At 42.5% G+C, this 27,338-nt stretch overlaps 1 protein-coding gene across 3 annotated transcripts in view; it reads left to right on the top strand.

The window, feature by feature from the left end:
- Positions 1-27,338, top strand: part of Tent4b (terminal nucleotidyltransferase 4B) — a 50,140-nt gene that overhangs the window by 2,905 nt on the left and 19,897 nt on the right. For all 3 annotated transcript variants that reach the window (XM_090357668.1, XM_090357669.1, XM_090357667.1), the window contains exon 2: positions 25,391-25,514. In XM_090357668.1, the coding sequence (XP_090213794.1) occupies positions 25,391-25,514 (124 nt within the window). The remainder of the gene's footprint in view (positions 1-25,390; positions 25,515-27,338) is intronic.

Genomic DNA, 27,338 nt, shown 5'->3' with positions numbered 1-27,338 from the left:
TAGAGCTCTACCACTTGAGCCTCAGCACCACTTCTGGCTTTTTTTTTTTTCCTATGTATGTGGTACCGAGGAATCGAACCCGGGTCCTCATGTATGCTAGGCAAGCACCTTAACCACTAGGCCAAACTCCCGGCCTCTGCTCTGAGCTTTTTTGCTCAAGGCTAGCACTGTATCACTTGAGCCACAGCTCTATTTCCAGCTTTTTTTTTTTTTTTTTTTTTTTTTTTTGGTAGCTGATTAGAGGTAAGACTCTCACAAACTTTTGTCCAGCTTGGGCTGGCTTCAAACCCCAATCCTCAAATCTCAACCTCCTGAATAACTAGAATTACAGGTATGAGCCACCGGTGTCCAGCTTGTAAGCCTCTTTTTCTTTTTTTGGTTGTGGGGCTTGAACTCTGGGCCTGGGTGCTGTCCTTAGCTCTTCAGCTCAAGGTTACTGCCTTACTCCTTAAGCCCAGTGCCACTTCTGGTTTTCTGGTAGTTAATTGAAGGGAAGAGTCTCACAGCTGTCTTTGAACCCCCATCCTCAGATCTCAGCCTCCTGAGTAGCTAGGATCACAGGCATAAACCACCTCATCTGGCTTGTAAACCTGTAAGAGCCTCTGGATTTGTTTAATGATTCCCATTTTGATTCATATGTTTTTTTGTTGTTGTTGTTAATTTTTTTTTTCCCCTTTGGTTGGTCCTGGGACTTGAACTCTGGGCCTGGGTGCTGCCCTTGAGCTCTTCAGGGCCTTGGGCCACAGTGCCTCTTAGGGTTTTCTGCTGGTTAATTGGAGATAAGAGTCTCACGGAATTTTTAGTGCCTGGGCTGGCTTTGAACCGAGATCATCAGATCTTAGCCTCCTGAGTTGGATTACAGGCATGAGCCACCAAGCCTCGCTTTCTTAACTTTCACGGAAGCTGCTTTTTATGCAGGTATTTAAACAATCTGAATTCAGAATATACCTCAATGTTTTGTTGTTCTGACATTTAATTTAGTAAAATCACTTTCTACATTTTCAGTTTTCTTAGGCTGTGGCTGATCCTTTGGTAATAGATTAACAAATTGTGGTCCTTGGCATCTAAGTTGGTTTAGCTAGATGTGGGGAGGTGGGACAAAGTGTGAAAAGTAGGCTAGAACTGTGAGACAGCTATATACCCTCCATGATTCTCATTCATGTCTTGCTGGTATCTCTGTCAGCCAAATCAGTTGATGGTTGACTTATTCCATGAACTCACCTTTGAGGCATGGTACAAAATCCTGTCTTCTTCCATTCCCAACTTCTAGGTTATTTTTATTTTTTTATTTTTTTGTTCTTACTCAACTTAAAGTACTCACTTCACATTCTATAGGGCAAACTGACTTTCTTTGTAGGCAAATGTTTTATCTTAGCCACTAGCTGGAGATAACCTTCCTTTCTCCTTCCCTTCCTTCCCTTTCCCTCTCTTCCCTTCCTTCTTTCCTCCTCTCTTCCATCTGCCCTGGGGCTTGAACTGGGTGTCTCCATATTGTCAAGGCTGGTGCTCTGTCACTTGATCCACAATTCCATTTCTGCCTTTTTTTTTTTTTTTTTTTTACTGTCCTGGGCTTGAACTCAGGGCCTGAGCACTGTCCTTGGACTTTCTCAAGGCTAGAGCTCTACCACTTGAGCCTCAGTACTACTTCCAACTTTTTTCTATGTATGTGGTACCGAGGAATCGAACCCAGGTCTTCATGCATGCTAGGCAAGCACTCTACCACTAGGCCAAAATCACAGCCCTGCTTTCTTCTTTTTACTGATTAATTAGAGAAGAGTTTGAAGGGCTTTCCTGCCTGTATGGGCTTTGAGTTGTAATTCTCAGATCTCAACCTCCTCAGCTGGGACTATTAAATGTGAACCACCAGCACTGGTTTAGAAACTTCTTACTTTTTTTTTTTTGGCTAGTTCTGGGGCCTGAACTCAGGGCCTGAGCACTGTCCTTGGGCTTTCTCAAGACTGGCGCTCTACCGCTTTGAGCCACAGCACCACTTCCAGCTTTTTCTGTGTTTATGGTACTGAGGAATCAATTCCGGGTCTTTATGCATGCTAGGCAAGCACTCTACCACTAGGCCAAACTCTCAGCTAGAAATTTCTTTAATGTTGACTAAAATACTTGGATTTCATCCTAAAGTCTTCATAATCTTCTTTCAGTGAATATCTTCTGGGTTTACTTTGTCTGTGGAAACCACAGAAAGTTTGTATTCATTTTATTTTACATTTTTATTTTTCAAGTTAAAATAATTCAAAATAGCATCAAAAAGAACAGCATAGCCAGGTGCTGGTAGCTATTCAGAAGGTTGAGATCTGAGGATGTGGTTGAGTCTGCCCTGGTAGGAAAGTCTTTGAGACTCTTATCTCCAATTATCCACCAGAAAACTGGAAGTGGCACTCTGGCTCAAAGAGGTAGTGCCTTGAGCAAAAGAGCTTAGCGATAGTGCTCTGGCCTGAGTTCAAGCCTCAAGACCAACACAAATAAAAACGAAAAACCCAAACAGCATATCTAGAAATAACTTTGTATAAAAGAAGAGCATGATTGGCATGCTGAAAATGGTAGTAAAAAGAAATTAAAGAGGACTGGGCGTGTGGCTTAGTGGCAGAGTGCTTGCCTAGTACTCTGAAGCCTTAACACATGAAGCCCTGGTTCGGTTTCTCAGTGCCAAATAAACAAAAAAACCAAAAGTTTCACTGAGGCTCTAACAGTAGAGCTCTAGCCTTGAGCAAAAAGAAGCTCAGTGACAGTGCCCAGGCCCTGAGTTCAAACCCCAGGTCTGGCCAATAAATAAATAAAGAAATCAAAGAACATCTAAATGGAAAGAAACCTTGTTTGTTTATTCATTATTTATATGTTTTGAAGCAGAATATTTTACTTTAAACTTGTTGTTTGTTGTTTTTGTTGTTGGTCATGGGGCTTGAACTCGGCCTAGGCACTGTCCCTCTGCTCTTCAGCTCAAGGCTATCTACCACCTTACCCATAGGCCTGGGCATTGTCCCTGAGTTCTTCAGCTCAAGGCTATTGCCCTACTCTTGAGCCAAGCCCCACTTCCTGTTTTCTAGAGGTTAGTCTCAGGTCCTTTTTTTGCCTGGGCTGGCTTTGTACCTTGATCCTCAGATCTCAGCCTCCCTTCACGAGGATTACAGGCATGAGCCCCACCTCATTATAGGCGTGAGCCACCTCGCTGGCTTATTCTAAACTTTTCTTAGTCTTCATTCCTCTCTAGGGCTGGCTGTTGGGTAGGATGTATCTGCCTGCTCCTTGTGCTTGCCCATAGAAACAAACTGTAATGGGCAGACGGGCTTTCAAGGAAGGTTCTTGACGATTTTCCAAGCTCATGAGGACAGGTTTTTGCTTCCTGTACTGAAGGATCTATAGTTTGATTTGACAAGGTTTTGATGACTTGTTCACAATAATGTTTTGGAGTAAAAAATTAGTTTGAGAGAAGGTCAAGAAGATCTCAGTGAGAAACCTAAGGTTTTTTGTTGTGGTTGTTTGTTTTTTTGTGTGTGTGCTGGGGTTGAACCCAGGGTTTTGTGCATGCTAGGTAATTGCCACTTTACTACTAAGCTACATTTAGTTCTGGAAACTTTTAAGGAATAATCTTTACCTAAGATGAGAGGAATGGGAGTGGAAGAAGAAAGAATGGATGATGTGAGATATTGTAAGATAAAGATAGAAAAGATCTGACTCCTTTAGTAGATGTAATAATCACACTGCAGTTTTGAGCATGAACATCTGGGGAAATAGGTTATTATTGAAAGTCAGGGCTGGAAGGTCTGGATTGTTGGTTTGGGGCAGAAGATACTGTGCTACTGAGGAGGAAGGAAGGAAGTGGCAGGGGGCTGGGATTTGGGGGACTGCATGCACTGCAGTCGTAGTAAACCCCTGATGACAGTGGTTTTCTTCAGCATTAGCCTGTGTGGCTTTTTTCTACAATGTCATCAGTGTTACTGTGGGCTCCAAAGCATCCATCTGCATTTATATGGGTGAAGTAGCAAGGAGACCTTTGTCCAGACAGATTTGAGTACAGACATGTGCTTTTAAGAATCTCTGATAGATTCTATGGTAATATTATAATTCATATTTTAGAAATTCTCAAAATATTGTATGCTATTTTAATGGAAGTACTGTCATACCATGACTCCTATCTTCATGAAAAGTTTTTGATACTGGGTGGTGCCAGTGGCTTATGCTTGTAATCCTAGCTACTTGGGGAGGCTAAGATCTCATGATCATAGCTCAAAGTCAGCTTAAGTGGGAAAGTTCCTGTGATTCTTTTTTTTTTTTTTTGCCAGACCTGGGCTTGAGCTCAGGCCTGAGCACTGTCCTTGGACTTTCTCAAGGCTGGAGCTCTACCACTTGAGCCTCAGCACCATTTCTGGCTTTTTTTTTCTATGTATGTGGTACTGAGGAATCGAACCTGGGTCTTCGTTCATGCTAGGCAAGCACTCTACCACTAAGCCAAACTCCCTGCCCCAGTTCCTGTGATTCTTATCTCCAGTTACACACACACACACACACACACACACACACACACACACACACACACACACATATACGCGCGCGCGCAAAAATGGAGCTGTGGATCAATTGGTAGTATGCCAACCTTGAGCAAGAAAAGCTCTGTGACAATGCCCAGACCCTGAGTTCAAGCTTCAGGACCTGCAAAAACAGTCTGTGGTGAGTGAATGTATCACCCTCAGGGTAATTGGTATTTTAGTGTATGGCTCTTTTTCAACCCTATTAAATGTTTAGTTGTTGAAAAGCAAAAGAAACAGTGAGTGGCTGGAAATTTTAAGTCTGTCCTGTGTTCATAGTGGTTTAATACATTGCAAGAAGGGAAAGATGACATGGGGTAAAGATACTAGAAAAATTGGATTCTGATTCTAGTCTGCTCCATGATCCTCCTGAGCTGCTGTGAAACTGCTGCTGGTGTCAGAAGTTCAGAAGGTCCATGGGAAGAAACCTTACAGGATCCCTTGTGGTTTTGGACTGGTCTCACTTGACAGTTACCAGACAACCTGTGTATCATAAGAATCCTGTGTATCTCATGGCTGTGTGTGATTAGGTATTTATACCTGCTGAAGCTGAGAAAATTAAATACTTCTGTATTAAGGAGAAAAGCAAGCTCTTGTGTGAATTCACACAGCTTTCTATTCTCTGTTCTGGTTTTGTTAAGAGTAACATTTAGTGGAAACAGCTGTTTCAGAATTACATTCACAACACTAAAAACTATCTATCACATACACATAGGTATGAAGCATTTCCCCCCCAGTACTGGGGTTTGAACTTGGGTCTCACAAATTGCCCAGCTTGATTTCTTGGCTGGTGCTATACCACCTGATCTATGTCTCCAGCAATCAATCAATCTCCCCCCCCTTCCCCTCTCTCCCTTTTTCCCTTTCCCCCTTGCCGCCTCACCCCCTCTCTATCCCTCCATCCCTTCTTTGTGCCTATATGCCTGTACTGAGACCTGTTCTTTTACTTGACTTTTTTTTGCTCAAGGCTGGCTCCTCTGGCACTTGCCACACACTTTTGCTTTTCACTTTTTTCTGGTTAATTGAAGTTAAAGAGTTAGTTGGATTTGTCTGCCTGGGCTGGTTTCCAACCATGGTCCTTGGATAACAGCCTCTCCTGAGAAGCAAGGATTACAAGGGTAAGCCACTGGCACCCAGCTCAGATGATGATGATGATAATGATTATTACTTATTTATTTATTTATTTTAGCCTCCGATTACTGATCATCTACGAGCCACAAAAGATGCTGTTTTGAAGAGTTTTGAAGAATTAGGGTCCAGTGGCTGTTCTGTGCCCGTTCCTACAGGACTAACTGGAGAGCTCAGAGTGTTTTCTGAGGAATTTAGAGGACAGCCAGTGGAATGTTCTTTCTATGTCACAATACTTGGTAGAAACTCAGCTGTTACTAAAAAAGCTTCAAATTTGTGTTACTATTTTTAAGATTACATATAATTATTTTCTTGTAAGTGATTATATGTTGGAGTTGATGGTAGCCTTGAGACAGACTTTTCATTATTTTGCAGCCATACAGCAAGTGACACATTCATTTCCATCTGATAAGTTACTTCATAATTTAAAAGACTAATATGCTAAGAACTTTGGGCAACATGAAAAGTAAAGATTTTAGGAAAAAATTGAATGTGGAGCCCCTTATTATATATGCATCAGTTCCTTAATAGCCTGAACATATGCCCAGAGATACGTGGTATTTGGTAACTGAACTCAGAAATGCTATGTCTAGTTGTGTATTCTTCTGACATAATTGTTTAGAATTAGTCAAACATTTCTTTCAGTTAGTTGATTTAATAGAAGTACTAAAAAAAAAAACCTTTATCACCAGATTGTATGTTAAACCTTTTAAATTTGTTATAATGTCTCTATAGAGAGATCAACTTAATTATTTTTATTTTTGAAATAATAGATGCATAGGAACTTGCAAAAACTGTAAAGATTTCAGTCCTTGTGCTAAATTTCAACTAATGGTAACATCTCAAGGAACTATAGTTTAATGTCAAAACGAGGGAATTAGTATTAGAATCCATAGCCTTTTTAGACTTCACCAGTTTCACAGGTACTATGTTGTTTGCGTGTGTGTGTGTGTGTGTGTGTGTGTGTGTGTGTGTGTGTGTATGTATGTGTACAGTTGTACATTTCTAGGTTCCTGTGACTAATGGTGCAATCAAGGTACAGAACTAGTTTAGGCTCAGTGTGGTCATCACTACTCAGGCTCCTTTCTCAGTTAGGAAAACAGAAAATATACAGAATTGCCTGTCCCATTGCCCTAAGATCCCACGCCTGTCCCATAAGCCTGCCTCGTAGCCACCATTAGTTCCCTGCTGCTCTCATTTTCCATCTTGAGAATGTTATATAAACAGAATAATGTAGTATGTAACTATGGCTTTTCTTCTTTTTTTTTTTTTCTTACTATAATTCCTTTGAGTCATGCCATTGTTGCAGGTACCAGTATTTCTTTCCCTTTTATTTTTGAGTAATATTACATGGTGCAGGTGAACCTTAGTTAAGTTCGCCTGTATGGAAAGACATTTACTTACAGAAACGTGAATTCGTTTGTCTGTTAAAAATAAAGCTACTGTAAACATTTATGTCCACATTTTTTCTGTGAACATAAGGTTTCATTTTGGGGGATAAGTGCCCGGAAGTGCCATATGGTAGGACATGTTTAGTTTTTAAAGAAACAGGTAGACCATTTTCTCTGGGGCCTGCATCATGCACAACATATTTCTACTAGGGGTGTGTGTGTGAGAGAGAGCTAGATCTTCTGTATCCTGGCCAGCACTCAGAGCACCATGATTTCCTTCAGCTCTTCCAAGATGAACAGGAAAACTTGGTGTGCTTTTATCACATTAAGCCCTTTCAGTAACTCAGGGCCTGGGAGTTGTCCGAGTTTTTTATTCTCACAAAACTTAACACACTACCACATGAACCACAGCTCTACTTCTAACTTTTTGGTGGTTAGTTGGAATAAGTCAGGGATTTTCCTGCCCAGGCTGTCTTTGTCTCAATCCTCTTCAGCCTCTTCTGAGTAGATAGGATTACTGGCCTGAGCCACTGGCATTCTGCTTTGTTTTTATGGCCCTGGGGAATGCACCTAGTGCCTTCTACATGCTAGACAGGCACTTTGGCAAAGAGCTACAACCCCAGCCCTCTACCACACTTCAATTTTAATTGAAAAAAATTGCAGTCAGTAACAAGATTCTCAATTAGAAATCTCTGGGTAAAATTTTAATTTAAAAGGTCTCACTTGGCTGGGGATGTATGTAGCTCAGTGATACAGCACTTGCCTTGCATACAGAATGCCTTGTGTTCCTTCCCCAGCTAACAGGATAAATAAGCAAAACCCCATAATTTTCAGGGTTTTCTTTTGTTTTATGCTTTGCAATCTCATCTCATTGTAACTTTGTCTTTAAACTACTTGTGTTGCTATTCTTCCAGATCTCCCTTTTCTCCCTCTCACCTTTTTCTTCCTTCCCTTCCTCCCGTCCTCTCTCTTTCCTTCCTTGAGTCATGGTGTCCCTGTGTTGCTCAAGCTGCTGCTACTGCTGTCTCGTGTCTGAGTGTGTGTGTGTTTGTGTGTGTGTTGGTTCTGGGCACTGTCCCTAGCTTTTTTGTTCCAGGATAGCACTCTGCCACTGAGCCACAGCTCCATTTCTGACTTTTTTGGTACTTAATTGGAGATAAGAATGATCCCTACCTCATTCTCAACTAGCTGGGACTATAGGTGTATGCCAGCACACCAGTCTTATTGGGGTCTTTTGCTTTGTGTTACTTGCTTTGAGACAGGATGGTAACTCAGGCTGGCTTAGAACTCTTGATCCTCCCCTGTGCTGGGATTATAGGCAGGACTGCAGGATTACCTGCCCAACCTCAGTAAACATTGAGTAAACTTTACATGTTACTTTTTTTTTGGAAACTAGTTATTAGCATGTAAATTTTAGTCTGAAAAATCATGTAAAAGTTGACTTTGAGATGATTTCAAAATTGAGTCCTGTTCTTCCATATGTTAGGACTATATTTAATATATATTACATTTATTTATTTATTTTACCTGTCCTGGGATTTGAACTCAGGGCCTGGGCTTTGTCCTTGAGCTTCTTTTTGCTCAAGGCTAGCACTCTACCACTTGAGCCGTAGCACTATTCTCAGCTTTTCCGTGTATGTTGTACTGAAGAATTGAACCCAGGGCTTCATACATACTAGGCAAGCACTCTATCACTAAGCCACGTTTCAAGCTATGACTATGTATGTATTCCTTTTTGTGGGTCATAGGGCTTGAACTGGGCCTGGGGGCTGTCCCAGAGCTCTGCAGCTCAAGGCTACCGCCCTACCCCTGGGCCTGGGTATTGTCTCTGAGCTCTTCTGCACAAGGCTACTATCCTCCCTTGAGCCAAGCCCCACTTCCCATTTTCTAGAGGTTAATTGGAGATGAGTCTCAGGTCCTTTTGTGCCTGGGCTGGCTTTGAACCTTGATCCTCAGATCTCAGCCTCCTGATTAGTTAGGATTATAGGCATGAGCCACCACACCAGGCGACTATATATTTTTTTAATTTTTATTTTGCCAGTCCTGGGGATTGAACTCAGGGCTGAACACTGTCCTTGGGCTTTTCTCAATACTAGTGCTCTGCCACTTGAGCCACAGCACCACTCTCGGCTTTTCTATGCATGTGGTACCAAGGAATTGAACCCCAGTCTTTGTGCATACTAGGCAAGCACTCTACCACTAGGCCAAACTCCCGGTCCAATATATTTTTATTTTCTATTGATTTGGCTATGTGGTAGGAGTAAACCATTGGTTAGTGGTGGCAGTGAAGGATTTTTACAATACTGTTACCTGAATAATACTTTCTTTTTTGTTGTTGTTGTTGGTTTTTTTAGTGCTCTGCCACTTGAGCCTCAGCACCACTTCCAGCTTTTTTCTACATATGTGGTACCGAGGAATTGAAACCCGGGTCTTCATGCATGCTAGGCAAGCACTTTAACCACTAGGCCAAACTCCTGGCCCCCACCTGAGTAATACTTTCTAATTGTAGAATTAGTACTTAGTCTTATCCTACTACAAACAAGTTTTTCTCTTTGTTGGTTCTGGGAATGGAGCATGAGAGCAGGACCTAGCTTATGATAGGTAAGTGCTCCACCTCTGGGCTGAGCCCCCAGCCTGAGCTATTCCATCTACTGCTTTCTGGACTGATTTGGGACTTATTTTCTCATTTGCCCATTACTGGTCCCCTACTGTCACTAATTTATTTAACATGCATTAGTTATACAAAGGGGTATTACATTGTTATATTTCCACCCCTGTTTAGTAATATTTCAATCCCCAACCCCCTCTGTAATTCTCCTTCCCTCATCCAAACCAATTTCAGCATGTTTCCTTATTCTGTTAGTTGCAAATAATCTTTTTTTTTTTTTTTGCCAGTCCTGGACCTTGAACTCAAGGCCTAGGCACTGTCCTTGGACTTTCTCAAGGCTAGAGCTCTATCACTTGAGCCACATTTCTGGCTTTTTTCTATGTATGTGGTACAGAGGAATTGAATCCTGATCTTTGTGCATGCTAGGCAAACACTCTACCACTAGGCCAGACTTCCAGCCTATAATCTTACTTTGAATGTATACTCCTTTGATTATGTTGAAATAAACAACATCATCAATTATTATAAATTTCTGCCAAAACAAGAATAAGAATCCACTAGGATTGTGAATCTGGAGTTTTAAAAGTTAATTTTACTAAATTTTATGATGAGATCTGATAATTTAGTATCTGTTTCTTGAAGTTAGTTTTCATTCCTTCTCTCTTTCTTTCTTCTTTCCTTCCTCCTCTCCTCGCCCACGACTGCCAAAAAAAAAGGGGGGGAATAATTTTATAGAAGGTGGTGTCAAAAGTCTTTTGGTGGTGTTAATGAGCGATTACTGACTGTTGATTTACTGGGGTGGACAAAGGTTGTCCCTCTTGTGCGCTGGACTTAGGGGAAGGCAGGCTGAGAGTAGACAGAATTGCCAACTGGCTCAGCCTTGAGCCATGGAGGAAAGTGAGTGACTGGTGCTGAGAACAGGAAGTTAACTCCCTCAGAGTGAGTTCTCTTGGGAATGTCCTGGAAGCCCTTTGCCTCACCAGGCCTGACCGTGGTACTTAACCTGTAGCTGAGGGAAACCATGACAAAATTGTAATTAGTTAGCCTCTGCTCAGGAGACAAAGTTCACTTGGCTTTACCTGGTAAGCAAGAACAATTTTTTTTCCCCCTTGAAACTGGCCTTGGATGTGTCTCCTCCTATGCACTAATATACTAGACATTCGTGTGCATTATTCCTGAGTCAAGCTCATCTGGACCCCAGGCCTCAACCTACACGGGCAAATAACTGTTTTCTGTCCATTGCTTACATGCAGCAACTATGTGGAGAGAGTCATGTGGATAGAGTGAGCCATGTGGAGTGGAGTTGTATGGAGTGAGCTATGTAGAGTGGGACTTGTGTGGAATGGGAGTTGTGTGGAGTGGACTTGTATGGAGTAGAGTAAGCTGTGTGGAGTGGAGTTGTGTGGAGTGAGCTGTGTGGAATGGAGCATGGCAACAGCAGTTCCACTAAGTAAGTTTGCCTTAGTCTTCTCCAATTTAGGCTTAGTTTCTGTGGAGAAAGCAAGGCCTGCGAGTCCTGAGTTCACATTGCTCGGCTATGTGCTTCTTTATTCTGTGTTACCTCCTCAAAGTGTGCATATGTGCATGTGTGTGTGTATGTGTGTGTGTGTGTGTATCCAGTGCTTGGGCTCAGATTCTGAGCTAGCTCAAGGCTAGTGTTCTACAGTTGAGCCACAGCTCTTTTTGGTGGTAATTTGGAGGCGAGTTTTGCAGAGACTTTCCTGCTAGGGCTGGCTTAAACCTAATTCCTGAGATCTCAGACTTCTGAGTAGTTAGAATTATAGGTGGGAGCCTCCGGCACCCAGCTTTTTAGAAAATTTAACGCAGCCTTAGGTTGATGGGATAATGGAACAGACTACAGTTTCCTTGTGTCCCCCAGTTTCTTGTGTTGTTAAAATCTTGAGTAGTACATTTGTTAAAATTGATGAGCCCATTGCGTTAGTATTGACTGAAGTTCACAGCTGACATTAGGATTCCTTTTAGTGCAGATTCTGTGGGCTTTGGTAAATGTTTAACAGTGTTTTCTTACCAAATAATGTTTTACAAAGTAGTCTCCCTGTAGAATTAAAATTCTCCATTGTTTCACCTTCTCTTTCACTTGCTCCATCAGCTTCTAGAAACTGCCTGTCTTTTGCTACCTCCACAGTCTAACTTCTTCCATCCAGAATGTCCTATGTTGGAATTATAGAATAGTATGAGGCCTTTTCAGTGGCTTTTCACTTCCCTGTCCTTAAGATTACTCCATATCTTTTCCTGACCTGATGGCTCCTTTATTTTTTTAGTGTTAAGTAGTATTCCCATTTTATGGATGTACCAGTCTGTTTATCCAAGTGCCTACTAATATCTTATTTGCGAGTTTTGGCAGTTAGATATAAAGCTACCATAAACATCTCTGAAAGTGTTTGTGTATCGAAGCAATATTTGTTCTCCTTTGAGCAGACACCACAGAATGTAATGTTGTGGGTTGTGTGCTGAGAGAAGGTCTTCCAAAGTGGCTTCACTGTATTTTATTCTCACCAGCAGAAGAGGAGAGTTCTGGGTACTCCACATCTAGCAATTGATGCTATCGCTGTTGGACTTGTCACCATTCTAATAGACACATAGTGGTATCATTTTGATTTATGATTTTCTAATAACATATGATGAGTATTAACATTTAAATGTGTTCCTTACAACTTCATACATGGAAAACCTAATACCCAGGACAACAGAGACCCCTCCCCCCCCAGTCAGTAGTGGAGCTTGAACTCTGGGCCTGGACGCTGTCCCTGAGCTCTTCAGCTCAAGGCACTGTCCTGCCCCTTGAGTCACAGTGCTACTTCCAGTTTTCTAGTGATTAATTGGAGATAAAGAGTCTCATGGATTGTAGTGCCCGGGCTGGCTTTGAACCACAATCCTCAGATCTCAGCCTCCTGAGTAGTTAGGATTACAGGCATGAGCCACTGTGTCCGGTATACAACAGAGCCTTTTAAATAAACGATTAGACAACCAGATGTGATACAGATCTGAGAACCCAGCATTTGGATGGCTAAAGCAAGAGGACCATAAGTTTGAGGTCAGCCTGGGCTATACAGTGAGACCCTGTAATAAATAAGTAAGTAGATAAGCAGGAAAAAAAAAAGAAAAGAAAAAAAGGAAAGGGGGTGACTAGATTGTGAGGGTTCTACCATGAATAGATGGATATTATTGCAGTGTTACCTTGAGAGTGGGTTATGCAAACAGATTTGGCCTTTTTTGCTCTCTCACATGTTGTTACTGTGAGATTCCTTCCATTATGTTGTTTCTTATTTTAACCTATTTGTATCCAGTGCTATAGAGTTCTTCTTTATCTTTTTCTTTCTCTTTTTCCATATCCTTTTTCTTTTTTGCCACTACTTAGGCTTGAACTCTGTCTGGTCACTGTCCTTGAGCTTCTTTTACTCAAAACCAGTACTTTACCACTTGAGCCACGGTGCAACTTTCTGCTTTTTCTGTTTATGTGGTACTGAGGAATTGAACCCACACATGCTAGGCAAGCTCTCCACCATTAAACCCCATTCCTAGCCTCTTATAGAGTCTTTTTAAGTGCTGTTTTCTCAGTATCCCATGAATTGTTACATGTTGTATTATTTTTATTTTCATTTAGTTAGAAATTCCCTTGATACTTTTTTTGGCCCATCTGCTACACAGGAGCATATTGCTTTGTCTTCAAGTATGTATTTTGAGATTTTCCATATGTGTTTCTGGTATTTCTAGTTTAAGTCCATTGTGTCCTAAGAGCGGACATTTTATTACTTTTATTCTATTTATTTATTTGTTTTTGGTCGGTCATGGGGCTTGAACTCTGGGCCTGGGTGCTATCCCTAAGCTTTTCAGCTCAAGTTTTTCGCTCTACCCCTTGAACCACAGTGCCACTTCTGGATTTCTAGTGGTTAATTGGAGATGAGTCTCACGGACTCTAGTACCCAGGCAGGCATTGAACCACGATCTTCAGATCTCAGCCTCCTGAGTAGCTAGGATTAAAGGTGTGAGCCACTGTCACCGGCTACTTTTATTCTTTTTAATATATTGAAGCGTGTTTTATGGTTGTATACATACAGTGGCATGGAACTTAGCTGTAAGAAGGAAGGAAATTCTAGCACATGTATACTGTATGGTTTGCTAAGATAAGGAAGGTGCCTCAGTAGTAAAACTCATAGAGACACGAATTAGAATGGTTATTGACAATTGCTGTGGGAAAGAAGGGGATGGGGAGTGTTCCATGAGCTCTAACAGTCTTGTTTGGGGAAGATTAAAAAGTTCTGGAGATATCCTGGATTACAGGCAATGGCCTGTAATCTTAGCTATCCAGGAGGCTGAGACCTGGAGGATTGTGGCTTGAAACCAGTCGGGGCAGCAAAATCTGGAAACCTCCTCCAGTTAACCAGAAAGATACCAAACTTGAGGCATGGCCCAAGTGTAGAGTGTCAGCCAAACAAACCGAGCAGTCAGGAGGCGCTAATCCAAACCTCAGATGCCAGTACTGCTCTCCCCAACCCCAGAAGAAAGGATATGCAGAGTATATTTTGAGAACTACTGGCCTAGAAAGAGGTAGAAATTCTTTTTTTTTTAACTTGGGGTAGTAGGTGTAGTACAATGGAAGAACACTTTTTTGGGGCCTGCACTTAATGTCTAAAAGTAATATAAAACAAAACAAAAATTGATAACTTGAGCCTCCAAAGTTAAATGACTTTGTTACCAAGCTCCACAGCTGCAGTGGCTTTCTTTCTGTGAAGCCTAGGCTGTGAAGGGTCCCACAGTGTACAGCATATTCTAGTCCTGTTGACATATAGGTGAGGTTGGTGTATCTCCAGGTCTCTTCCCTGCCCCACTGTGGTTCCCATAATCCAGTGCAGGTAGGTGCTATGGTTGTGATAAGATGGGTAGATAGGTGCTGTGAGAATAAGAGTAACTCCCAGGTCACATCCTCAGAAGCAAGCACTTTCTCAGCCTGAGAGAAATGACTTCTGATGATTGGAACCCACCCCTAGGAGACAGATTTATCAGATATGTAGAGGGTACTGCTTCACACTGTATTTTCATACACAGTAATCATGTAGAGCACAGGTTGACATTTGCTACTCAAGGACCTGTTACTCAAACCTGGCTGACTGTCAAGAGCCCCCTGGGAGCTCTGAGTTCAAACCAGCTTTTGTCTAGCCTGAGAGAGGAGATGCTGTGAGGCACAGGTTTCACTCAGACATCATAGCTTTGCCTCCCTACTTTTCTGTGTTAATTAAAATCAGACAATTTAAATAACCAACTTCAAAATAGTTAACATGTAAAGAAATTATTTTAATGAAGTAAAGTTTGACTCAGGTAGGCCTTGTTAGACTATTGTTTTCTGAATTAAAAGTAAAAATGTTCATAAGGAATTTGTGACTATACCTAAGAGATTTTGTTTTTGTTTTTGTTTTTTAATTGGAAAAAGCATAGAGTGTGCTCTTATTTGGGTGTTTTTTTGTTTGTTTGTTTTGCACCAGTCCTGTTCATGAGCTTTTGCTCAAGGCTAGCCACAGAATTTTTTGAGCCTTTTTCTATTTATGTGATATTGAGGAATTGAACCCAGGGCTTCATGTATACTAGGCAAGCACTAAGCCACATTCCCAGGCCTCTGCTCTTATTTAAATGTGGAAACAGTGTGCCTTGAATACTCTTGGTCAACCAGATCCAACTATCCACACTCAGAGATTTGAATTCTTTTAATACTAAATAAACTACCTATGATTTATGATACAACTTTATCTCTCCTCCTCCTTCTCTTCTTCCTCTTCCTCCTCCCCCACTTTTCTTCCTCCTCCTCCTCTCCCTCCCCCTCTCCTCCCTCTCCTCCCTCTCCTCCCTCTCTTCCCTCTCTTCCCTCTCTTCCCTCTCTTCCCCCTCCTCCCTGTTTCCCCCCCCCCTTCCTTCCCCTGTCCTTGGGGTTTTTCAAGGTTAGAGCTCTATCACTTGAGCCACAGCACTACTTCCAGCTTTTTCTGGGTATGTGGTACCAAGGAATTGAACCCAAGGCTCTGTGCATGTTGGGCAAGCACTCTACCACTAGACCACAGTCCCGGCCCTGTCTTACGTTTTTACAAGCACAATAAATATCTTTTATTCATTTTAATTTTAAGAAAAAGTTGGGGGTCAGAAGTTCGGCCTGGTGGTAGAGTGCTTGCCCAACATGCACGGAGCCTTGGGTTCAATTCCTCAGTACCACATACACAGAAAAAAGCTAGAAGTGGTGCTGTGGCTCAAGTGGTAGAGTGCTAGCCTTGAGCTGAAGAGCTCAGGGACAGTACCCAGATTCAGAGTTTGAACCCCATCACTGACAAAAACGAATAAAAAACTTTAAGACATTCTGTAAAAGGGAGGAGTGTCATGTTACTTTTTAATCCCATCCTCATCTGAGAAGACCATAATGGTTTTTCCATACTTTTATTTCCTTCCTTCCTTCCTTCCTTCCTTCCTTCCTTCCTTCCTTCCTTCCTTCCTTCTTTCTTTCTTTCTTTCTTTCTTTCTTTCTTTCTTTCTTTCTTTCTTTCTTTCGCCAATCCTGGGCACAGTGCTCAGGGCCTGAGCACTCTCCTTGGACTTTCTGAAGGCTAGAGCTCTACCACTTGAGCCTCAGCACCACTTCTGGCATTTTTCTATGTATATGGTACTGAGGAATCGAATCTGGGTCTTCATGCATGCTAGGCAAGCACTCTACCACTAGGCCAAATTCCTGGCCCTGTGGTTCTTCCAGTACTATGATAGTCCTCTGTACCTTTCCCTAGGTGGACTAACCAGAGAATACGCATATTCTTCTGTTAGGGTTAACAGTGATGTTGTCTTTTTTTTTTTTTTTTTGCCAGTCCTGGGCTTGAGCTCAGGGCCTGAGCACTGTCCTTGGACTTTCTCAAGGCTAGAGCTCTACCACTTGAGCCTCAGCACCACTTCCGGCTTTTTTCTATATATGTGGTACCGAAGAATCGAACCCGGGTCTTCATGCATGCTAGGCAAGCACTTTAACCACTAGGCCAAACTCCCGGCCCAGTGATGTTGTCTTGCATGCTTTGTTTTCGGCTTGCTTTCTCCTTGTAACATCTTGAATTTTATTGTGTAGAATTTGTACAAGTGCTTTGTACAGTTGCGTGGCTGTAGATCTCTTATCTATGGGCGATGTGTTCCAGTATGCCAAGTGAATGTCTAAGTCTTCATGTAGTACCAAACCATATACCACATGTACACATCTGTAACATAGATTCATTTATGCTAGGCACCGTAAAAAATTAAGAACACAAGCCAGGTTTTTAGTCCAAACCTATTCTTGGGTCTGTGTAGCTCTGCCTTCCTTGCAGTAAAGGCTTGCTGTCACATGGGATCCTTAGAGTGAAGACTTTCTGGCTCAACGCATTGCCTACATTTGGAACATTTTCTATTCGAGTCTCCTACCCACAAATTTAATTCCTTTTCTGTCTTAATGCAGGTGGAAGTACATCAACAAACTAGCATGGGTTTCTTCTTACCCCTTCAGAGTTTTGGACTGAAGATAATGTTTTAACCATTAGGTATTGGCAACATCAGCATACATTTTTATTTCCTTAAGCCAGGGACTTTCCACCTTTACACTTAAAGGCTTCTGAACTTGCACATTGGGGTTATGACTAAAGAAAATCAGGGCTGCATGGATATAATCTCTGTAACAGTGAGTCTGATAACTACACTACCACGTGGCTGAGTGAGTAGCTGGATGGTGTTCATAGTATGGGTACTCTGGACACAGGGACAGTTTACTACTTGCTCTTTCTAGCTAGAGGGTGATGATGGCACATGATGGCATCTCGCTCCTCAAAATGCTATATAACTTAAAAGTGTTGTGACTTGCTGTGTAATTTATGTGTGATGAGTTATTTCTGGAATTTTCCATTTAGTATTTTCAAACTGCAGTTTAAATAAGCAACTGAACCCACTGAAAAAGCAAAACTACAAATGAGAAGAAGCTGCTGCCCCACACTTCTATGTATGTGATACCTGAGCAATCGAACTTGGGTCTTTGTGCATGCTAGGCAAGCACCCTACCACTAGGCCAAACTCCCAGCCGAATGTTTTCTCCTTTTTTTTTGCAGGGGTGAGGGGGGAGCTCTGGGGCTTGAACTCAGGGCCTGGGCACTAATCCTTGGGATTTCTGCACCACTGTCAGCTTTTTCTGTATATGTGGTACCAAGGAATTCAACCCAGGGCTTTGTGCATGCTAGGCAAGCACTCTACCACTAGGCCACACTCCTGGCCTATTTTCATAGTGTACACATGCAGCTTTTATGCAAGTAAATGTGTTTCCTATATGAATATTCAATGCTAAACATTTCCCTACTATTTGACTCTCAACTTTTTTTTTGTCTGTTATAAATAAAGCAGTAGAAACAAAGTGTTTACTTTTTAGCTAGTATCTCCATCTGTGTTGCCCAAAATAAAATTGCTGGGGTTCTTAGTATATGTTAGAAAGACTGAGGGAAATCTAGCATTCAAGGTTCCTTGCCCCTTTTCTCCTTCCAAATAGATTAGATTAGGTTTTACTTATGTCTTAGTATAGTGGTCATGGGAATTTTGCCTTTTGTGTTGTGTGTATGCATGTATGCATGTCCATGTGCACACATGTGCATACCTTGTGCTGTGCTATCATACTTTGAAGTTTCATTAGTGTATTTTTGATATGTTAATTATTTATTTGAAGGTGAGGTAGTAGTGTAATTGGAATCACTAAATTAGGAAATTATGTTTATCCATGGCTAGATGCATGCAGTTGAATTAGGTAAAATGGGAAGGTATTTGTCTAGCATGCATGGGGCTCTGGGTTCCAACCTGAACCTGGAAAACAGTACAGGTGACGGACTTAGTGGTCCAGAAATGTGTCTTCTACTGGAGAAGAAACTATCATAACAGGAAATTGTCCAAAGGCCTTTTGAGCTTGTGTGGATTCTTTTTTGCTTTTGAGACAGGCTTTTACTTTGGAACCTCTTGCCTCTGCTTCTACCTCAGTTCCCCTCCCTCCTTCAATGCTGGCATTATATGTGTGTACCATCACATTCAACTTGATGTGGATCCTTGAAGATTGTCTTGTGAAACCAGTTGTACCTAAGGGAAGCTGAGATAGGCAGACACTGATTTATGGATTCTTTAGTGACTTGTGGAGAAGCCGTTGGGCTTCTGTTATTTGATTATTCTTACATTAAGATTTTTCATGCCATAAATAAGTCACCCTGGAATTCTTCATATTCTGGATCCTAATATAAAGTGGTACAAGTATTTTCAGTATTCATAAAGGGGAGCAGTTTACCTGTTAAATTGAATGCTAGTTGTAAGTAATCCTTCCCCCCAGAGCACAGGCTTTTTTTGTCCTGGGCCCTGTTGGCCTTATTTTTTTCTGCTCAAGGCAGTGCTCCAGCTTTTTTGTTGTTGTTGTTTGGTCAGTCCTGGAATTTGAACTCAGGTCCTGAACTCAGAGCCTGCACACTGACTGGGTTTGGACCGTGATCTTCAGATCCCATCCTCTTGAATAGTTTAGGATTATAGTCAGGTCTCTTACGGGTCAGGCCTCTTTATATTTATAAATTCTGCTCTGCAGTCTCCTTGTCTTCTTACCCTGCTTAGTGTAGCACATGAGATAGAGTTCAGGTACAGTCTGTATCAGCATAAGGACAGCTTGTCCTGTTGTTCCCCCTTACACCTTTTTTTTGGTTGGTTATGGGGCTTGAACTCCGCACCTGAGTGCTGTTTCTGAGCCTTAGTGTGAGCCGTAATGCCACTTCCATCCTGCCTCTTTTTGTATTTGGTTTTAAACAGGCCTCACTGTGTAGCTTAGTCTGGACTTAAGGTCAAGATTTTTGTGCCTCAGTCTCTGAAGGTTGGGATTATAGGCCTATACGACCACACCTGGCTTTAAAAGAATACATTGAAAGGTAATTTACTCATTCCATATTTATAGAGCTTACACCCTTAAGCAAACAAGTTTTGGGACATTTTTATCACTCCCAAATGAAACTCTGATAGCATTTCCTTCCTATTTTCCCCCAAACTTTAACCCTAGGCAATCTGCTTCTTTCTCCATGGATTTGTTTGTTCTAGACATTTCATATTAATGGGGTTGTATTGTATGTCACCTGTGTGTCTGCTTTCTTAGAATAATGTTTTCAGAGTTCATCTATGTTGTAGCAGTGCCAGTACTTCATCCTCTGTGTAGTTGCATATTATTCCATTGTGTGGATATATACTGTTTATCCATTTATTGGGTGATCAACATTTAGATTATTTTCCATTTTTGAATTATAAATTATTGGCTGTGAACATCTCTGTTCAAATGCTCATGTGAGCTTATATTTTCAGTTCTCTAGCATGTCGTCTTTCTAGCTCTCAATGCCATTTTCAGCCCCATATGTGCTCATATTTTCTGTCTCCACAGAAATAGTATGTAGGCTTAAATATAAGAAAAAGACCCAAGTACATGCTGGGGGAGGGGGAGACAGGCAGGTAGACTAACTTTAAACTGACTGACTGACTCAGCCAGGCAGGCAGATGGCAGACAGCAGACCCAAAAAATGTCCATAGGCTTACAACCATTTGGATATCGTATGTAAAGTCTAGATCTGACAAGGTAGTAAGCACAAGGTGCAGTCAAGGTTCCTGGTTTCAGGAGGAATTCTTGCATTTTATTAAGGACAGTCTTCAGTTATGCGCAGCAAGTGACTGTGAGTCAGTCTGTAGACTTTATACATTACTTCTGGTGGGAATTAATATTTATTTTGCTTTCAGATTTAGAGACAAGTAAAAATTGTCTTAATAATTGTGACTGTAGAGTGAGGGAGAATGCTGGTGAATGTGATTAACAGGCAGCTCTGTCCATCACATGTCCTGGTGGGAAGTTGTCCCAAGATGCTTTCCATGTGTCCATGTAGGGATGATGAATTCTGAAACATGGCTTAGGGAAGTTTTAATTCCTGTTTATGTAAACTGATTTAGTCATTATAATTTGTGTGCACAGATGGGAGCCCTAGTACTGGGACTTGAACTCAGGTTCTTATGGTGTTACTCTCTATTTTAGAATAACAGCTCCCACTCTCTGTGCCAGAATCTGTGCTAGTGAATGATCTCCTGGTAGGGAAAAGAAAAGTCATTCAGAAAACTATTCTAGAAAATGTCTTTTGGCAGAATAGCAGGGATCCAAGTTCAAAAGAAGAGGGTCAGTTGGTTGCTTTGTGGTCTCTACAAACTTTCCATGGCTTCTGCGTGGGCCTCAGTCACCATTCTTAAGTGGAGATGGTGAGTGGCAGCGCCTGCTCTCTTATCACTTGCAGCAAGGCCTTTATAGATGATCGCAAACTGTATTTTGGAGCCAAAAGTCATCTCTGTATGTCAGCCATCGCCTGATTGGTTACTGTAACAACGAAATTGAGTGGGGGAGGCACTGGAGGTGGTGCTGTGAGCAGTGGAATCACGAGATTACTCAGAGAACGTATCTTGGGTAGGAAAGCTGTTTCATCCTAGCACCTGAGTATGTGTACTCAGTTAAGTGGTACAGAATGGATCCTTACTCGGTTTCTTATGACAGAAACACCAACTGGAAGTTAGACTAAATTTCTTTGTATTTGGAGTAGGAAATGTATGAGAACACCTTTGTAGATTGTAACCAAGTTTGTTTTCTTCTTTCACTGATAGAACACAAGTATTCTATAGAGTTCTGCTTTACAAACTAATAAACTGATTATTCATAACAGGCTGTTTCTAAAGGTGAGAGACAAGCTATTTGTCTTGCTGTTTACTTGTGGCCCTCATTCCTATTGTCAGACCTGTGCCAGAACACAGTGCCCACTCACCACTTTCTCACAGCTTTTCTTTTATTCTTGTTTGTAACCATGTCTTCTGCCAAGGGTCATTGGATATTTGTAACATAATTTGTGGTCCACTCAAAATTGTCAGTATAGGCAGATAACCTCAGATAACAGAGGAGAGACATACAGTTCTGTCCTATTGTGCACCAAATGATTTTACAGGTCTTATTTGGCCTTCAGGCCACCATTCCTGGTCTCTGAAAGGAATATAGCAAACCTTGGGAATTTTTTCAATAAAGTCTTGGAACACGAAGCTAGAGACCTTAAGGCCCCCAGAAGTATACCAAGAAAAAGTAGGCTCTCCTGGGATATCTTTTTCAATTTGCCTGTAGAGTTTAAAATACAAATGTGGGCTGGGAATGTGGCCTAGTGGTACAGTGCTTGCCTAGCATGCATGAAGCCCTGGGTTTGACTCCTCAGTAACCACATAAACAGAAAAAGCCAAAAGTGGCACTGTGTCTCAAGTGATAGAGTGCTAGTCTTAAGCAAAAAAGAAGCTCAGGAACAGTACCCAGACCCTGAGTTCAAGCTCCAGGACTGACCCCCCAAAAAAGATCCAGATGGTTGTTAGTAGTGCCTAGAAATCATTCTTAGTGCATGAAGATACTTCTGCTTGCCAGCCCTGTGAGAGCACAGTTGCACTCAGGCAGAGCTGGACTCTGGAACTCAAGTTGTTGAGGGTGTGTGTGTGTGTGTGTGTGTGTGTGTGTGTGTGTGTGTGTGTGTGTGTGTGTGTCTGTGTGTGTGTGTGTATATACGATGTACATGTGTGTATTGTGATTCAAACTTAGGATCTTGTGCTCTCTGTTGGCTTTTTTACTCATAGCTGGTGTTCTACCACTTGAGGCACACCTCCAGTCTAGCATTTTTTTGCTGGTTAATTTGGCATTAAGAGTCTCATGAGCCGGGCACCTTTGATTCTCACCTGTAATCCTAACTACTCAGGAGGCTCAGAGCTGAGGATCACAATTCAAAGCCAGCCTAGGCAGGAAAGTCGGTGAGATTCTTCAGTTAACCACTAGGAAACCAGAAGTGGCTCTGTACAGTTGATTGGTAGAGTGAAACATCCCTCCCCCCCCCAAAAAAAAAAGTCTCAAGAGAGCCGGGAATGTGGCTTAGTGGTAGAGTGCTTGCCTAGCATGCATGAAGCCCTGGGTTTGATTCCTCAGTACCACATAAATGAAAAAGTCTGGAAGTGTCACATGGCTCAAGTGGTAGAGCAGAGCACTAGCCTTGAGCACAGAGAGGCTCAGGGATAGCGCCTAGGCCTTGAGTTCAAGCCCCAGGAATGGCCCCCCCAAAAACGTCTCATGAAAGCCAGGCACCAGTGGGCTCACACCTATAATCCTATCTACTCAGGAGGCTGGATCTAAGGATCCTGGTTCAAAGCCGGCCAGGGCAAGAAAGTGAGACTTTTTTTGGGGGGGAGGGGTTCAAGGAGCTTGAACTCTGGCCTGGGTGCTGTCCCTGAGCTCTTTAGCTCAAGGCTGCCACCCTACCCTTGAGCCAAGCCCCACTTGCCATTTTCTAGAAGTTAATTGGATCCTTTTGTGCCCGAGCTGGCTTTGAACCTTGATCTTCAGATCTCAGCCTTTTGAGTAGCTATGATTACAAGTGTGATCCACCTTACCTGGCCTATGAGACTCATCTCTAATTAGCCACCAGAAAAACTGGAAGTAAAGCTGTGGCCCAAAGTGGTAGAAATCTAGCCTTGAGCACAAAAGTTCAGGGACAGTGCCCAGGCCCTGAGTTCAAGCCCCACAATTGACCAAAACAAAAAAGCATCTTCAGCCACAGTCATCAGAGCTTAGCTTCCTCTGTAGTTAGCGTTATAGACATGAACTGGAACTTAAGGGTTTTTTGTTTTTTTTTTTTAAAGGTAGGAGTTGTTGGATTGCTTAATCTCTTACATTTTACAAAGTCATCACTGTTCCAAGTAGCAAAATGTACAACCAGTAGAGGTTGGGACATGACTTTTTCCTTCCTCAAAACCATTTTTGGGGCTGGGAGCATGGCCTAGTGGTAAAGGGCTTGCCTCCTCCCACATGCACAGAAAAAGGCAGAAGTGGTGCTGTGGTTCAAGTGGTAGAGTGCTAGCCTTGAGAAAGCTCAAGGACAGTGCCCAGGCCCTGAATTCAAGGACTGTGGCGGGCGGGGGAAACACGCACACAAAAAGGCATTTTTGGTCTCCCCGTGTTCCAGCCTCCTGCTGTAGACTCCAGCCTTGTTCTAGCTTCTTTCAGGACCTAAAGCCCAGCCCACCTGCCACTCAGGGAAGACTCTTGGTGTTGATCTCCTAAAGGCCACTCCCCCGCCTCATTGGCTTGGGAAGGAATGCTGCTTTCATCTCTTCTTCCTCCTATGCTGATTTCATTCTGCCCACAATCCTACAGTGTCTTTTGGTCCTATACAACCCTTTCTGGTCTCTTCAGCCCCAATCTTGCCCCTCTGCTGAAGCCTTTTTTCAAATGTGGCCATGTTTCTGGAGCTCCTGTCATCTGCCACTTCTTCTCTACTGCCTTCATCAAATCTTGTGCAACCCAGCCATGCCACTTTTGCATGGCTTCATGTCCCTATGTCCCAGGCTGATCCTTTTGCTCCTCCCCTAGACAGTTGCTGTTTAGTCTTAAGATGCTGTGTCTTATACTTGGTCTTTCCTTAGCCCCTCCCAAAACATTTAAATAGCTCCCACTGCCACAGGGGAAAGTCTGCACGTGTTCTGTCTCTCTCACATGCTCTCTTTTCAGCTGTGTACTTATCCCAGGGCTTGGTTATTTGCTGGGCAGGTACTGTAATCTTCTGAGCTACATCCCAAAGTCTTCCTTCCCATCCAGATACATCTTCCCAGCCACAGCCTATGCACTTTATCTGGGGACTTTGGAAACCTGGGGCTCACTCACAGCACCCTCACCTACCAGCCAGTCTTTTCAAAGCACTGCTGGGGCTCACTCGCTGGCTGGCTGGTTCATTTGAAACTTAATTCATTAAGAACAAAAGACAAACTCTTTAGCTCTCTGAGAGGAAGGGACTGTGGAGGATCAATGTCACTGGCCGGAAGTTGTCTGTGCCCCTTGGGTTCAGTGCCTTCTTGTTCTATGTCTTCTGGAGTGAGCATTAAAGTGGAGACCAGGCCTCTGTGTGTGTGTGTGTGTGTGTGTGTGTGTGTGTGTGTGTGTGTGTGTGTTCTTTTTTCTTCTGTTTTAATCACTGGGATCAATGTTTGGCACAGGATCTTCCTCCTCTCCCTTTCCCCTCCCTCTCTCCCTCTCCCCCTCTCCCTTTCCCCTCCCTCTCCCCCCTCCTCCTTTCCCTCTCTCTCCCTCCTCCTCTTCTCCTCTCCCCCTCCCCTCCCCCTCTCCCTCTTTCTCCTTCTCCCTCTTCCTTTCTCCCTCCCCCTCTCCCTTTCCCTCTCTCCCCCTTCCCTCTATACCACTCTCCCTTTCCCCTCTCCCCCTCTCCTTTTATACTAGGACTTGAACTCAGGGCCTTTCGCTGTCCCTTAGCTTATTTGTTCAAAGCTTTCAACTTTTCCTAGTTAATTGGAGATATGAGTCTCACAGACTTTCCTGCCCCGGCTGGCTTCAAACTTGTGATCCTTAGATTTCAACCTCTTGCTTGAGTAGCAAGGATTACAGATGTGAGCCAGGGAATTTCGTATTAGTTATTTTGGCTTTTTTGATTAACTTCGCTACCTTTCCATTTTAGCTTAGCATTAATTATAGCATTAAAATTAAGGTAACAGTCTATGAGCATAAGGTTATTATTAGCTGAAAGCTCTTGTAAGACTTAGAAAAGGTTGCTTATAGAAGAAACTTACTAGCTTGGCCCTGCTCTTGTTAACTTTTCTTCCTTTTTCTTTAGCCTGCATGAAGAAATCAGTGATTTTTATGAATACATGTCTCCAAGGCCAGAAGAGGAGAAGATGAGGATGGAGGTGGTGAACAGGATTGAGAGTGTGATTAAGGAGCTCTGGCCCAGCGCTGATGTGAGTACCTGCCTGGGAGCCAAGGTTTGGGGGAGCCAAGCCTCCTGGATGGAGGCTTGACGATTGCTATTTCATGTCGTGATCTCACATGCAATGTATGTGCTTTTGTAGAATTAGGGTCCACTTAAATTGGGGGGGGAGGGGTTTGTTGTTGTTTTTTGCCAGTCCTGGGCCTTGAACTCAGGGCCTAGGCATCGTCCTTGGGCTTTCTCAAGGCTAGGGCTCTACCACTTGAGCCACAGCATCATTTCTGCCTTTTTTCTATGTATATGGTATCGAAGAATAGCACCCAGGTCTAAATGCATGCTTGGCAAGCACTCTACCAGTAGGCCAAACTCCCGGCCCAGTCCACTTAAATTTTAGAGGCAAACGTTTTTCTGCAGCCTTTAGAATTAGAGACTTGATTAATTACTCATTGACTCAAATGTCTTACATGAAACATTTCTCCATTCCACCACCAAATGTGGAATAGCAGCTGTACACTTGAACTAAATTTAGACATCATTAGTACCATATGTAGTAGTCTGTTACTGTATGTGATTTATCAAAACCCTATTACTAGCCAGGTGCTGGTGGCTCACGCCTATAATCCTAGCTACTCAGGAGGCTAAGATCTGAGGATTGAAGTTAGAAGCCATTCTGGGCAGGAAAGTCTGTAAGACTCTTAACTCGAGTTATCTGCCCCAAAGCTGAATAGTGAGACTGTGACTTAACGGGTAGAGTGCTAACATTGAACCAGAAAGCTCAGGGACAGCGCCCAGGCTAAGTTAAAGTGCCAACACCTACCCATACCTTTTACTTTTAATCTAGCCTATCAATAGAAATATTACAGTTGTGAGCCAGGTGCCTGTGGCTCACACCTGTAATCCTAGCTACTCAGGAGGCTGAGATTTGAGGATCATGGTTCAAAACCAGCCCAGGCACTAAAGTCCATGAGACTCTTATCTCCAGTTAACTACCAGAAAATTGGAAGTGGTACTATGGCTCAAGGGGTAGGGCCGTAGCCTAGACTGAATAGCTCAGGGTCAGCACCCAGGCCCAGAGTTCAAGTCCCATTACTGACCAAAAAAAAATCACCTAGGAATTTATTCTGTTGTTTGAAATTCCTTGTCTTAGACAAGTGCAGATACATCTTCTCCACCTCTTTTTCCTTGTTAGATGTATATTTTTCTTTAAAGAAAAAAAAATGGAAAAAAACTGCAACACTAAAATCATAATCATTACTATCAGCAATATTGACTAAACCACATTATATACACAAATTATATGCATGCATAAGCATATGTGTACACATATGTACACATACATATTTTAGTTGTATTGTTATTTGGTTTTATGTGGTTTCTTCTGCCTTTCTTGAAGCACTTTCTCTCTGGTCAATTCCATATCTCTCTTGGTAAATCCTCCAGCCAGTGAACAGAATGTTGCCCGGGATTGCTCCCAGAATTCATTACTTTCTGCTCCATAGCTTTTCTTTAGATTTTGTCCTGGAGTTGTATAAGAGAGGTCAGGGAGATAATTATCCATGTGGAAGACAAGTGTTTTAAGTATGATTCTGTAGGTGAGGGAGAAGGCATTTTGTTGAGCAGCTACTCAATGCTGCATTGTATTGTCTTTGCTGTGTACCGGGCTCCTTTTGCTCCACAGCAATTGTGGCAGTGTCTGTGACTATCGTGGCTTAAAAGCACTGCTGGCCTCTAGTGGCTTGAGACAGAAGGCTGCTATGTATACTATGGTGAATAGCAAAGAGCTACCTATGCCAGATAGCAATAGTGCTGCGGATGACAGCCCTTGGTGTGAAAGAAACCTCATTCTGAGACATGG

Source organism: Megascapheus bottae, chromosome 24 (assembly GCF_031878675.1).
Source record: "Megascapheus bottae isolate mThoBot1 chromosome 24, mThoBot2.hap1, whole genome shotgun sequence".
In the NCBI taxonomy this organism is placed as follows: Eukaryota; Metazoa; Chordata; class Mammalia; order Rodentia; family Geomyidae; genus Megascapheus; species Megascapheus bottae.
Note: the sequence above shows the minus strand (reverse complement) of the source record. Positions and strands in the feature narration are given on the sequence as shown.